Source organism: Kickxella alabastrina (genome assembly GCF_025024165.1).
Source record: "Kickxella alabastrina strain RSA 675 chromosome Unknown BX661scaffold_4, whole genome shotgun sequence".
Lineage (NCBI taxonomy): Eukaryota > Fungi > Kickxellomycota > Kickxellomycetes > Kickxellales > Kickxellaceae > Kickxella > Kickxella alabastrina.
In genome coordinates, this window is record NW_026251475.1 from 86,788 (window position 1) to 99,466 (window position 12,679).

The 12,679-nt window shown below is 53.1% G+C and overlaps 4 protein-coding genes across 4 annotated transcripts; 1 reads left to right on the forward strand and 3 right to left on the reverse strand.

Moving 5' to 3' along the window:
- The first annotated feature begins 3,252 nt into the window (after positions 1-3,252).
- Positions 3,253-4,972, forward strand: BX661DRAFT_177975 (FAD/FMN-binding oxidoreductase). Its single transcript, XM_051534780.1, has one exon. The coding sequence runs from the start codon at positions 3,698-3,700 to the stop codon at positions 4,928-4,930; it is 1,233 nt and encodes a 410-aa protein (XP_051393623.1). The 5' UTR covers positions 3,253-3,697; the 3' UTR covers positions 4,931-4,972.
- A 40-nt stretch (positions 4,973-5,012) lies between these two features.
- Positions 5,013-6,257, reverse strand: BX661DRAFT_177977 (uncharacterized protein). Its single transcript, XM_051534781.1, has 2 exons — positions 6,068-6,257; positions 5,013-5,821 (listed from the first exon to the last, which is right to left on the reverse strand). The coding sequence occupies exons 1-2, from the start codon at positions 6,136-6,138 to the stop codon at positions 5,149-5,151; spliced, it is 744 nt and encodes a 247-aa protein (XP_051393624.1). The 5' UTR covers positions 6,139-6,257; the 3' UTR covers positions 5,013-5,148.
- Positions 6,258-6,292: 35 nt separating this feature from the next.
- On the reverse strand, positions 6,293-7,980 carry BX661DRAFT_177979 (P-loop containing nucleoside triphosphate hydrolase protein). The gene has a single exon (XM_051534782.1). It carries the CDS (start codon positions 7,899-7,901, stop codon positions 6,441-6,443), a length of 1,461 nt encoding a protein of 486 aa, XP_051393625.1. The 5' UTR covers positions 7,902-7,980; the 3' UTR covers positions 6,293-6,440.
- An 880-nt stretch (positions 7,981-8,860) lies between these two features.
- BX661DRAFT_177981 (uncharacterized protein) lies at positions 8,861-10,223 on the reverse strand (the record flags this gene model as incomplete). The annotated part of the gene is made up of 1 exon (XM_051534783.1): positions 8,861-10,223. One exon carries the CDS (start codon positions 10,218-10,220, stop codon positions 8,952-8,954), a length of 1,269 nt encoding a protein of 422 aa, XP_051393626.1. The 3' UTR covers positions 8,861-8,951.
- Between the last annotated feature and the right edge of the window lie 2,456 nt (positions 10,224-12,679).

A 12,679-nucleotide genomic window follows, 5' to 3' on the forward strand; every position in this document is an offset into this window, starting at 1 on the left:
ATTTGGCATGTAGGACTATTGGCGCTCCGTGTGGTGCAAAACTGGAGCATTAGTCAAAGCGGAAATTCACTTCTACACCTACCTTGACATGTGCGTCAAGCTATCAATGGAGATCGGCGACTCGAGCGCCATCGGAATATCCACGCACAAGCGCAGTACAACTCAAGAAAACGCCAACGTATTCAGGACCAAGTCATCGGGCCCAGAAGTGACAAATGTTGTGCTGTATTGCCGCAAAGGCAAGAATAAACACAGCCGACTGTTTGTCGCAGCAGAGCAAAAGACCACCCCCTCGTGCAGTGCATGCTAGATTGTTAGTTGCTGAAAATACAATCAAAACAGTTGTCGACCTGACCGCGCGTGAGCGAAACAGATGAATGGGTTGTAGATGCTTTTGTGGGGCTAAACGCGGGCAGGTGACACGTGGAAGCCCATCCGTTTGAGGACATGACTCCGGCCACAATCACCGACGTTCTGCGGTCCAATGAAAACAATTATTGCCGCATACAAAGCTGCGCATCATGTTTGACAATATAACCCAATTTGAAACAGACCATCACAAGCGGTTTATTTCCAAAAACAAACGACATTTGGCACACGCTTGGGACCAGGTGCTATCCACAGTTTGGTGTGGGTAAAATCAGTATGAATCTGTTTAATGTCATACTGCATTGACTGTGCGCAGACCACTCGCATGCTGGATAATGGATTACGTTAATCCTGGAAATCGCGTCTGCTCACGCCGTAACCTTTTTTGTTGACGAATTCGCATGATTCTACAAATGGCTCAACAAGTTAAAAAAAAGTCCTGAGCATGAGACGACAACAGAATAGGGCAATTCTAATGATCCGGTGCCAAGAATAAACAAATTGGCGAGATAGCCGATTGGACTTATTCTCGAACCAGACCACAGACAATTATGAGGATGAGTCAGTTCTGTGAGCAGTTATTGCTTGTGTCGAGCGAGATGGCCAGCCCGACACCGTGTGGATCTACTTTCTCACTTTCTTAGTATGAAGCGCGTTAGTAACTATGATGACATTTGCAATCGTCAGTAAGGCAGAGAATATTCGTTTAATTTTATAATTTGCAAGAGCACTATTTATTATTAACAAATGATAAGCCGCACATCACTGTCTACAGCCATTATGAGCAACATTTACACCGTTGTTATCTGCAATGGACGCCCAAAAAGGGGGTTAGAAACGCTTTATCCAAACAACAGGCACAGCTGTGACATCAATTATTACGATGTCACGCGACAATCGCAATTGTTTTGAAATTGTGATTGTTTTGAATTGGTAAGCGAGACTTTTAGGCTCCCTTATAGTGGATTTTTGAATAATATATATTTAGTACGAGTAGGTCTTATTACAATAGCAGTGGCTATGTTATCAATGGATAATAACTGCAGCAACCACAATTTCATTGACTACAGAGCGTTCGAGAGCTTCAAAAACCTGTCATATTGAAAATATGGTGACAAACCAGCATTGATAACAAAAGAGGTCAGGCGCATACTAAAATTAATGGATAAAATGCAGATCAACTCGGATAACGCAGACGTGCATGGGTATGTTGGCGATAAAACCGCTCGCAACACACCGACCTTATTCCATCTTCCGTTGGTATAGTAAACCCAGTTGTCAATTATTGAGTCTTTAGAAAATGGGGGAAAATTTGCTGATTGAGTTGATGACAGTGGTAGTAGCTGTGGCTTTTAAAGATGGGTCGCCGAACATCGAGAAACAGTTGTGTAAACCGCTACGCAGGATTAACAAAGTTTTATTGCTAAGTATTTTGACAACATCAGGCTTAATCAGAAGCCTATGAAATACTCCTTGGTACTCGCAGAAATCTTTGTTACTGTCGTTGTAGGCCATCTTAAAATTGCCCCTGTGATTCAAAAAAAGACAGCTGGAAATTGTGCTGGCCTTAGTTGTGGTCTTAACGGACTTGGTTGAGCTTGCCATTGATTTTATTCATGGTTTTCAAGGTTTACTGTGCTTTGCGCGTGTTGTGCTGACCCAGAATTTAACCTTCAATCGTATTGACTGTGTGCTATTGCCGCTATTTTCTCAGAGCCCTTGGGTTGTGCCTTGGGAGTTGGAGCTTGAACTGAGGCAGGAGCAGGGGCATTATCCTTGCTTGGGCGCTGTGGTCTTCTAGAGCGGCTGCGGCGGAGACACCGGTTATGGTGATTGTGTTGATGGTGGTGGTGGTGGACAGCCTCGCTGTCGGGGTTCTTTGTGGCATCCTGCAAATTGCGCACCTGGGACCTGCAGCTGTCTATCATGCTGGCAAACTCACTCTTCGTGTGCTCGCCGCTGTTATTATTGCTCGACTGGTCATCCTCAGTATTGGATCCAAAGTGCAGGCTTGGCACAAAAGAAGTTATTGTCGTTTAGTCTATTTTAATTTGCGCGTAGTCACAGACGCTACTGCTGGTGCTGCTGAAAAGACAATGGTTCAGTCGCTTGCTTCACAGTCTGCTGACAAATCGCCCGCTAAAATCCTGCTTTTCATTATACTTCTTTTCCACTGACTCCTATTTGTGTTAAAAGCAGGTTTCAAAAAGATTAAACATTGATTATTTGTCCGCACTCTTGTGTTCAATAATTCTGTGACTTTTCAAATGGCTGTTGAGGATATAATCAAAAAATGAAACGGCAGTTAATACGCCACTAAATACTCACCTCGTTGTTAGTACTGCCTGTTGTATTATCCGTGCGGCTGTGACACTCGTAAATGATTGTAAATGATTGTGATATTACTATTTATATAAAAATAGAGATGAAAGAGATATATATAGCTTTATTCATAGCGTGAAGGAATGAAAAGAAAGGCTGTACTGCACGCGTATACAATTTCGCTTGTGTATTATTTTAAATTAATTCCAAAAACGACATTGCGTTTCGGCTTTGAATCAATTGACAGTCAAAATGCTAGCAAACTGGCACAGCCAAACATTAGGCTCAATTGGAATACTAGAGCCAAAATAGCTTGAACACTCAGTCGTTTCTCTGTTACGCACCGAATTGCGGAATTAATTAAAAACGACATACTGCCAATGTGAGAATACGCTGTCATCAATTGCTCGTATTAAAATTTTCCAGATATAAACATTCATATGAATTGACATTAGTAATGATTTTTTGTTTAACTTTTTGTGGTCTAATTACATCATCTTTAGTGTTGTTTTTGATTCATTTTATCCGTCGTTCAGATATATTGAACGGGCTCGGCGTATCATAGAATACAGGTTTTCTTTTGCAACTTGCGCTGACAAATACAATTGACTATTTGTCAGCAATTGCACTATTTCGGATTGCGGAAACAACAGCAGAACCTCCATACGTTTAAATCTATCCAATCCAGTTGCTCTCTTCCCCACCAATTCTAAAACGGGTTCCCCGCATCCTGAATTATAATACATCAAAAATACAATCCTCAGTACCAGGAAATTGGAAAGTGTATTTTTTGCTAACACAATGCTTATTTCATTTTGATCTGTGCAACATTGTGTATATGCTTTTGAGCGATGGTGGCACCAATTTTTTCTTCAAAGTACTTTTATTAACATAAAAATATTTTTGTATAAATAGGTCGCAGACAAGTCTCCCGTTCAATAAAATTATATTCTTTCAACTTTATTATTTTGTCCAACTAGATATCATTTTTAGGTTTAAAAGAAATATGTCGCTTTCCATTTCCGATCCGCACGATTTTTACCAGATCCAGAACCCCGCACCGGGAACGGCGATCGAGCCTACCGATCTGGAGATCGAGCAGGGATTTGCCAACGGCAAGAACCCCAACCCACTGCCCAAGCTCTTCCAGCCACTGAAGATCCGCGACTACACCATCAAAAACCGCATTTGGGTTAGCCCCATGTGCATGTACTCGGCGCAAGACGGATTCAGCACCAATTTCCACATGACGCACTACAGTCAATACGCCATGCGCGGAGCCGGACTTGTCATGGTTGAGGCCACGGGTGTGACACCAGAGGGCCGCATCTCGCCCAACTGCCTTGGTCTGTGGAAGGACGAGCACATCGAGGGTTTGAGCCGCATCGTCAGCCACATGCACGAGTACGGCGCAGTTGTCGCTATTCAGATTGGCCACAGTGGTCGCAAGGGAAGCACTATTCCACTGCAGCTCTATGGAACCCGCGATTCTTTCCGGTCGACTATCGAGGAGGGCGGTTGGCCAGACAAAGTATATGGTCCTTCGGCCATTGCCTACGACGAGGCACACAATGTTCCCAAGGAACTCAGCCTTGCTCAGATCGCGGATATCCAGCAGGCGTTTGTTGATGCAGCGGTACGCGCTGATAAGGCCGGCTTTGATGTTATCGAGCTCCATTCGGCGCACGGATACTTGCTCTTCGAGTTCCTGTCGCCGCTGTCAAACCAGCGCACGGACAAGTATGGTGGGTCGTTCGAAAACCGCACGCGCATGCTGATTGAGGTCACCCAGCGGGTACGCAAGGTGCTTCCGGAGGGCAAGCCCCTGTTTGTGCGTGTCTCAGCCACTGACTGGGTCGAGGGTGGCTGGGATGCCGAGGATACAGTTGCGCTGGCCAAGATTCTTGTCAAGGAGGGTGTCGATCTTCTTGATTGCTCAAGTGCTGGCAACGATCCGCGTCAGAAAATTCCTTTGGCTCCCGGATACCAGGTGCAGTTTGCCACTAAGGTTAAGAACGAGGTTCCTGGCATGCTTTCGGGCGCCGTTGGTCTTATTTCTAGCGGGACAGTCGCGAGAGATATCGCGGAGGAGGATAAGGCTGATGCTGTGTTTGTTGCGCGCGAGTTCTTGAGGAATCCGAGCTTTGTGTTGAGCACCGCGCACGAGCTGGGTGTCAACATCAAGTGGCCCAACCAGTACGAGCGCGGCCGCTTGAAGACCAAGTACAGCTTTATCTAAGTAAAAAAGGGGTTTATAAATACATTTAAACTATAAATCAAACAACTGAATGCAAATGTTTTGTGATAATTACAAGAGCAAGCTCATTCCATATACTTATTCTTGTGTTATTTGCACATCATTTAAATTGTTTATTATTGTTAATCAATAAGGGGATCAATATGACAACAATAAAAAATGTCGAAACAAAACAAAAACGGCTCAATAAATCCAAGCCCTTAAGCGGTTGCGCCCGTCGACGCCGGAATCATACCAGCACCGGCGCCAGACTGGTGGCCAACTGCGCCGGTGTTCATCATAAACCCACCAAAGTTGAATGTTGGGTGGCTAGCAGCGCTTCTGATCGCCTGGAACAAATGACGAACCACACCAAGCTTTGTGCGCACGACATTAGCTGGAACAGATGACATCTGCACGCCGTACTGGCAGCCGTCAGTCGCAGCGACCTGGTCGGGGCCCGCAGTGGTGATCGAGTCCACGGTGCACACGGGCAGGTAGTAGGCGCCGTTGCTGGTCTGCACGACGTTGAGTGCCAGATGCGTGAACTTGTTGGTCGCGGGGTCAAACACGTGGGTGACCATCACCGGGGACGTGGTCTCGACATTGGACACGTGGGACATGTCGAAGAAGGACGCCATGCGGGACAGGTGGGCGTTAGCGTTGGCCAGTGACGAGAAGGGCGATGGATTCATCATGGACATGTCAGGGTTGACCATCGAGCCCATCGTGCCCTGGGCGGCAACAGAGGCGGCAACGCAAGCGACAAAGGCAATGGTGGTCTGCATGGCTGAAATATTGAAAAATAGGGCTTGTTTGTTTGGGAGTTGAATGAAGCTTGAAGGTTGCGCTAAAAAAATGAAATGTTGCGGAAATAATAAGCAAAATTGGTTGCTAAAGGTAAAAAAAAGGCAGGTTGCTACTTGTGCTGAATCGAAAAGTGTGAATTGAGCGGGGATACCGCGGTTCTTTTATACTCTTGACACAATCCTATTTTTTAATTTGGTTTACAGTATCTGATACTCACAATTCAAATCATTATCATATGTAGAGCTGATATCCTTCGACATATGTTTGGGAGGAAAATTGTAATAGATCTTCGCGAGACACTTATAAGGTGGGTGATTTTTGGTTGATAACAATTTAAAACCTCTGGTGGTTGGTATTGTTGCATCACCCGAGCGAATATGCTGATATTCCAAATCAAGCATTGACTCGAGTCAACGACTTGGTCTTGGACGCGACAATGCTTCAATATTTGCAGAGCAAGCCAGACATCACATAATTGAAAATACCAGCATTAGCGCATGCCACTTAAATCTCGAATAGCAAGTAGTTTTTTTTGACGGCAGCATCTGTGAAGGCAATTAAAGCTAGCCTACAAGCAGAACAGTCTGAAAGTGGCTTTATATTTAAAATATCTTATAACCCGCAGGAATCGCTGCAAAACTTGCCTATTCCTGAATAAACAAACAAATAAGAAAACACTATAAAACATAATACACCTTACAAATCACGACACGCAGATTTTCTGGAATAAAGCATCCGGTCTTAACGCCACCGTAATATCATCCTCAGCAATCGCCAGTCTGACAAGCTGATGTACATCCAACAAACTAGACTCTGTCAAAACACATCTTGTCGCGCCCAACTGCGCACACACCGCCGATATCTGCTCATAACTCGGCACCGAAAGCTCATGCATTTGGCACAACTGTCTGTGAATAAAAGCCACATCCCCAAGGGAAACCTCCGGCACCCCGGCTTTCCTAATAGCAGCCCGCAGGGCAACCAAGAATACCTTGTGTTGGAGGGGCGCGCTCTGGATAAATGCAATCTGCCCGGATGCGTACATTTCCTTAACTGCCCGATCAATAACCAGCATGGTAACTAGAAGATCCTCCCGACTACTACCGGAATCATTCTCAACCGCCTTTTCCTCCGCCTCAGCCTCGACCATCTCGACCGCCCGCCGACATACATCCAGTGCCCTGCGCGCATCCCCAGACACAGCACTAATCTTGCGCGCACACAGCTCCACAGCATCCGAACCAAATGCCAAACAACCCTCTAGCCGCGACATAACAATGGTCATAAGTTGCAAATGCGTATACGGTTGGAAATTAATCCTCGTCAAACCCAATCTGCTCGACACCTTATGACTCAGCATTCGCTCGGGCAAATCCATCGTATTCGCAATAGCTATGACAATAAGCTTGGCGTGTGGGCGGTGAGGCCAGTCGAAGAAATTATACATGATGGATTGCGACTTTGTCACCAAAAGGTCCAGCTCATCCATCAGTACAACGTAGGTGTGTCGGCGGGGACTAGGCGCACTAAAGTGCCTTTCAAGTAGTTGCGCGGCATGCCTGGGCGTCGCCTTTTCGCCTCCAGAAATCGCCTGCCAGAGCTGCGCATATGCCTGCGAGGGCTCGGTCATTTTCATTCCGTTCAACTCGATATACTGAAATTCCGACAGCTCCCCATCCTCCGAATTCTCCTGCAAAGTCCGGATAACCTCGTATACGGTCGCGGTCTTGCCCGTGCCTGGAACTCCCGAGATATACATGCACATGCTGTTGCGTTCCTCGATTGCATTGTAGAGGCTGCCGTAGATTTCTGCAAACTCGTCTTCGCGACAGGGCAGTGTATCGGGGACTGCGGATACGTGCAGTCGCTGGCGGGCGGTCTCATAGATGGTTTTGCCTGAGGAAGAGTTGGTAGAGCCTGTGGCGGTAAGGATTTTCGACGCCCGTTTGAGAATCGTCGCGGTGACAGAGGCAGGGCGCTGGAGATCCTGCAGCCGCATGCGCCGCTTGGTCGCGGGCACCGCTTTGCCGCGGGTTGCGCGTACAGGTGTCCTCGATGCTGTGCGCGCGGGTAAACCCTTGGCAGGGGGAGGCATTTCAGCAGGAACAAATGATTCATCCTCGGTATCCGGCTCATCCCCACTATTCTCGCTATTACCCTCCATGTCCACATCGCTGTCCGCCTTGCGTCTCTTGGTCCTTCCCGCAACTCCCTTACGCGCAGTACTGCCACCAGTAGTGGCAGCGGCAGCGGCGGCGGCGGCGGCGGGGGCGGCTCCCCCACGGGCACGCCTAGCAGCAACCTTGGCGTGTCCAATAAGCTTCGCAGCCTCCTTCCCCAGCGGTTTCTTCTTCTCCACATGGGCAAACATCTCCCGCTCAGCCACCGGGTCCAGCGCCTTCCCCAAACGATAAAACTCATCCCAGTCCAATTCCCCGACAAATGCCGTATGCTCGTTAAAGTACCTACGACAAACCCACAGTTCCTCCGTCTGCTTCTTCACCGACATGGTTTTGAATCGCTCATCGCCGCATACTTCCAGTTCACCAAGGATCAAATCGGGATTGATGAGGTCGTCAGAATTCGAATACAGGACTTCTCGATCGCCCACATCCTCCACCAGAGTCCTTTTCTTTCCCAAGAACATCTCGCCCTTGCGTAACAGCCACCGTGTCACCATTTGCTTTTCTCCCGCTTCGTTCTCCCACAGCTTGAATATTAACCCTAGGTATGGCTGGTCCTCGTGGGAAGAGCTGCTGCGTATTTGGATGGTCTGCCCCACGTGGTATTCTGTCCCATTGACTAGGACGCTTTTGTACTCGTTCTTGTTGCTTAGCCCGCTGTGCCGAGTTATTCGACGCCCATTGCCGGTGGTGGTGTTGGTGGTGGTTTCTGTGGGGTCGGTGGGGTGGAGTTTTTGGCCCCATTCGACTTCGACTTCACTGTCGGAATCGGAATCGTGCGATATGTGTTGGCGGCGCTGAGCGCGTTTGGCGGCCTTGTCCAGTTTGCTGGCGACCTTGCTTCGATGGGCGCTCTGCGACATTATTTGTAAAGAGAGCGAAATTTGAAGAAGAAAAAAATTGAAACGAAGAGAAAAAGAGTGTTTTATTGTATTTTTCTTCTAACACGCAATAAAATAAAATAAAATAAACAAAATATAATAAAAAAATTCTATATGTATTCTCGCTCTGCCATAATCAAAAAATATTGATCACAGGTGCGATTGGATGGTCGCCCAGTCGACAAACTCATCCTGCGGATGGTTAAATATTCTTGAAGCCAGGGCATTAAAATTAACCCCGATCCACACAGGCACAACGATACCAACACAGCCCTCGTCGTCGTCGTCCTCGTCCTCGTCCTCATCCTCGCCCTCCCCATCATTCTCCTTCTCTGTCTCCCTCTCCCTCTCTTTCTTCTCCTTCTCGTCTTCTATGGCCAGTTGCCACATAATCCGCAGCAGCTCGCGCACCGCCGGCACCGACATAAACTGCCTCATCGTATCCCCCACTGCCGTCATCAGCGCAGCCAACACCACCCTTGAATGAGCCAGTTTCACAAACAACTCCCTCCTAACCTTCCTCTGATCAACGCCAGCAGCGGTCTGGTCAGACATGAAATCCCCAACCGCAGCCTTATTTTCCTCTTCATCTAATGTTCCCACACAACTGTCTGCCAAAAGACTCAATAGGTACACGGACCTGTCCAGGGCATACGCCGCAGAGGAAGCCACAGTTTCCGCCTGGATATGTAGGTGTCCAGAGGTGGCCTGCAGAACAGCCTCCTGCGACGTACTGTTGTCGTCTGCCGCCGGTCGCTGGTCTTTCGGAATCAGCCGGGGCTTCAGTGCAATCAGGTTGCGCCGAATATCCGGCTCCTCGCATACCGCCCACAACTGGTCCTCAATCAGCCTCGCGACCGCCGCAACACTACTACCTTCCTCAGCACCCGCTGCCCCAGCGCCAGCGGCAGTGGTGGCGCCCAGGGCCAGGTCTAGAATCCGGCAGGCAAGCGGGAAGATCTCAGCACCAGGGCGGAAGGTCCCCGCGGGGTCCACGCCCAGGATCCCCACCCCCGCCACAGGCGGCAAAGCCTGGGTAGCCATCTCCGACAATGTGCGCGGCCGCAGCGAATGCAAGCTGAAAATATCCAGCGGGCGCTTGGCCATCAGTCGATCGACGATTATGCGGGCAATCTGCGGGGTATGCAGTGAGCTAGCAACGGCGACGTTCTCGATGGACCGGCGCAGACTGCGAACACTGCTGTGCGTATAGACGTCGAGCAGCGCATCAATGGTGTCGTTGAGTGCGTTCTTGTGCAAGCTGCTGACCACGTACACGACCAGGTTCTCCTCCAGCCATGGCCAGTTGAAATCGCCCTCGCCTGAGCCCGTTTCTGCGTCGGCGTCGGCGTCGGCGTCGGAGCCGGCAGCGGCGGCGGCGTCGTGGCCACCAGAGTCGCTTGAGTGGCCGGGGGACATTGGGTCGTCGGCGGTGGAGTCGGCAGTGGCTGCGGTGTCGGGAACGCTGGCTGAGTCATCTTCAGCCGCGGCGCCGCTGTCGCCGCGCGCCCTGCCCTCGACGTGGTCGGAGATGGCCAGCAGGACGCGGGCGAGCGGCGAAAGAAACGAGACAAAGTTGGCCCTGGCCACCTCGGGCATCATGGCCACAGGGAAGCCGCGGCTCAGCGAGACATTCTGCACCAGCGACGTCGCCACATCCAGCCACGGGACCACCGCGTACATGGTTTCGACCGACGACAGCAGCCGGGCCAGAAACTCCCGTGGCGTGTTGCTCCCCGCTGCCGCAAGCTCGGCCAGCACCACGGGCATCGCCTGTGTGAAGAACCAATCGCGGCTGCTCGCGAAAAACGGCCGGCCGCGCTCGTCCTCGGGATTCATCAGGCGGGCGAGCATGTACAGCGGGTGGGCGTCGGCGGTAGCAGCGGAAGCGGCCGGCGGCGGCAGCGGCATCGCGAGCATGGCATGCACGCAGGCTTCATGCAAAGCGGTCGCCGCCGGCTTGCTGAAAAGCTCGGCGACCACAGGCGCAATGGTTGGCGCCCACTCCGCCCACCGCTCCGCCCAGTGCGCACCGGCGTCCTGCAGCGCATAGCAGATGATGGCGGCGCTGGCGGCCAGCACCATGCGGCGCGCGCGGATGCGATGGTCGGCGGCCCAGAGCTTGACAAAGGCCATGGCCTTTTTGGACCAGTCGGCCTCCACCGGCAGATCCGGGCTGAACTTTGGCGCGTGGCTGCCAAGCAGTGCTGTGAAGTACTGCTGCAGGAGCGGCACCGGCGCGTAGTCCAGGCAGTCGGTCAGCCAGATGTGGATGGGCGTGTCGCTGAGGCTGCTGCCGTAGCGCAGCGCCGTCAACAGCAGCAGGATGCGCAGGCAGGCGACCGGGCACCGCACGGTGTGCACTGTCGCTGCGCCGCTGGTGGGGTTCGGGCCTGGGGCGCTGCCGCGCTCGGCCGTTGTCGGCACCTGCGCAGCCGTCGCGCCCTGTGCCTGGCGCCGCACCTTGCCGCCGACCACGGCGTTGAAGACTGGCTCGGCTTGGGACCGCGCCAGCTCGCGCGCGCGCCGGTTGTGGTCGTCCGAGCCGGAGTCCGCGGGGGCAGCCGCAGACACAAGGCCGGGCGCAGCCGCAAAGCCAGGCGCAGCCGGCGGCGTGTCGGCAACGCAGCTGAACATGTCGCGCACAGCGTAGAACGGGCCCGGGCGGCGCGAGTACACGATCTGGCTCTTCCACATGTGCTCGGCAATCGACCCAACGACCAAATCAACGCCCACCAGCGGCTCGGCCTCCATGAACCGCACGATCACCTGGTCCAGATAGTGCGTGCCGGCCGACGGGTAGCACTCGCACACGAGCTCCTGGATGCACGCGCGCGACTCGGCGTACGCGAGCTGCGCGGCGTTGCGCCGCCACGTGCGCAGCGCCCCGGCGACATCGCACGCGTGTGGGCTGGACTGCGACTCGATCGGCGGCACGCGGTTCATGATGTTGGGCGCCCTGTACGGGTTCGGCGGCTTGGGCGGCTTGGGCGGCGGCAGCTGCGGCGGAATTGGCCCCAGCAGCCGCGGCGGAATTGGCCCCAGCAGCCGCGCCAGAAGCGGGACGAATTCCGCGGCGTGCTCGGCGTAATGCGCCACGAAGCGCGCGACCATGCGCATCTCCGCAGCCGACACGCCCAGGGCGTCCGGCGGCAACCCCAGCTGGCGCGCCCAGGCGGCAACATCGCCGGCACGCAGCAGCTCCAGCGCCGCCGGCAGCTGCGCCTGCGCAAACTTGGCAGCCTCTCGCGCCCGCCCGGCATCCGCCGCGTACACCGGCGGCACAAACAGCGGCTCAGCGCCAGCGGCCCTCCATGCGTCCAACGCGCCGGCGCCCGGCATGAGCACGCGCTCCAGCGCCCGCAGTGCCGCGACGCCCTGGGTGTTCAGCCTCACCCGCGGCAGCGGATTTCCGTCGGCCGGTGGCCCGTCGGCAATCACGGCTTGGCGGGCCGCCGGCGCGCACAGCACAGCGACGGCGTACGCGAGGAAGCCGCCCGCCGGGTAGCTCATGGCCACCGCCACCTGCCAGCCAACGGCATCCAGCGCAGCCGCGTCCGCCCGCCACGCGCCCCCCCACACTGCGCCTAGTACCGAATCGCACTCGGCCTGGGCCGCGCCCGAGCCCTGTTGAAACCTGGCCTGGGCCAGCGCCGCCCACTGGCCGAACCCGAGCCCTGCCAGCGCCCGCGCCATCTCGCCAACGCGCCCGCAGCCAGCCGCCGCGGCCACCGCACGCCCCAGCGCTGCGGCCACCTGCGAGCACAGCAGCTGCGGCGCCATGAATGCGCGCGCAAGCGCAACAAACTCGCACGCCCACGCGGCCACTGCGGCCACCGCGGCCACAGGCGCCGCCGCCCCCACCTGGCCCAGCGCGT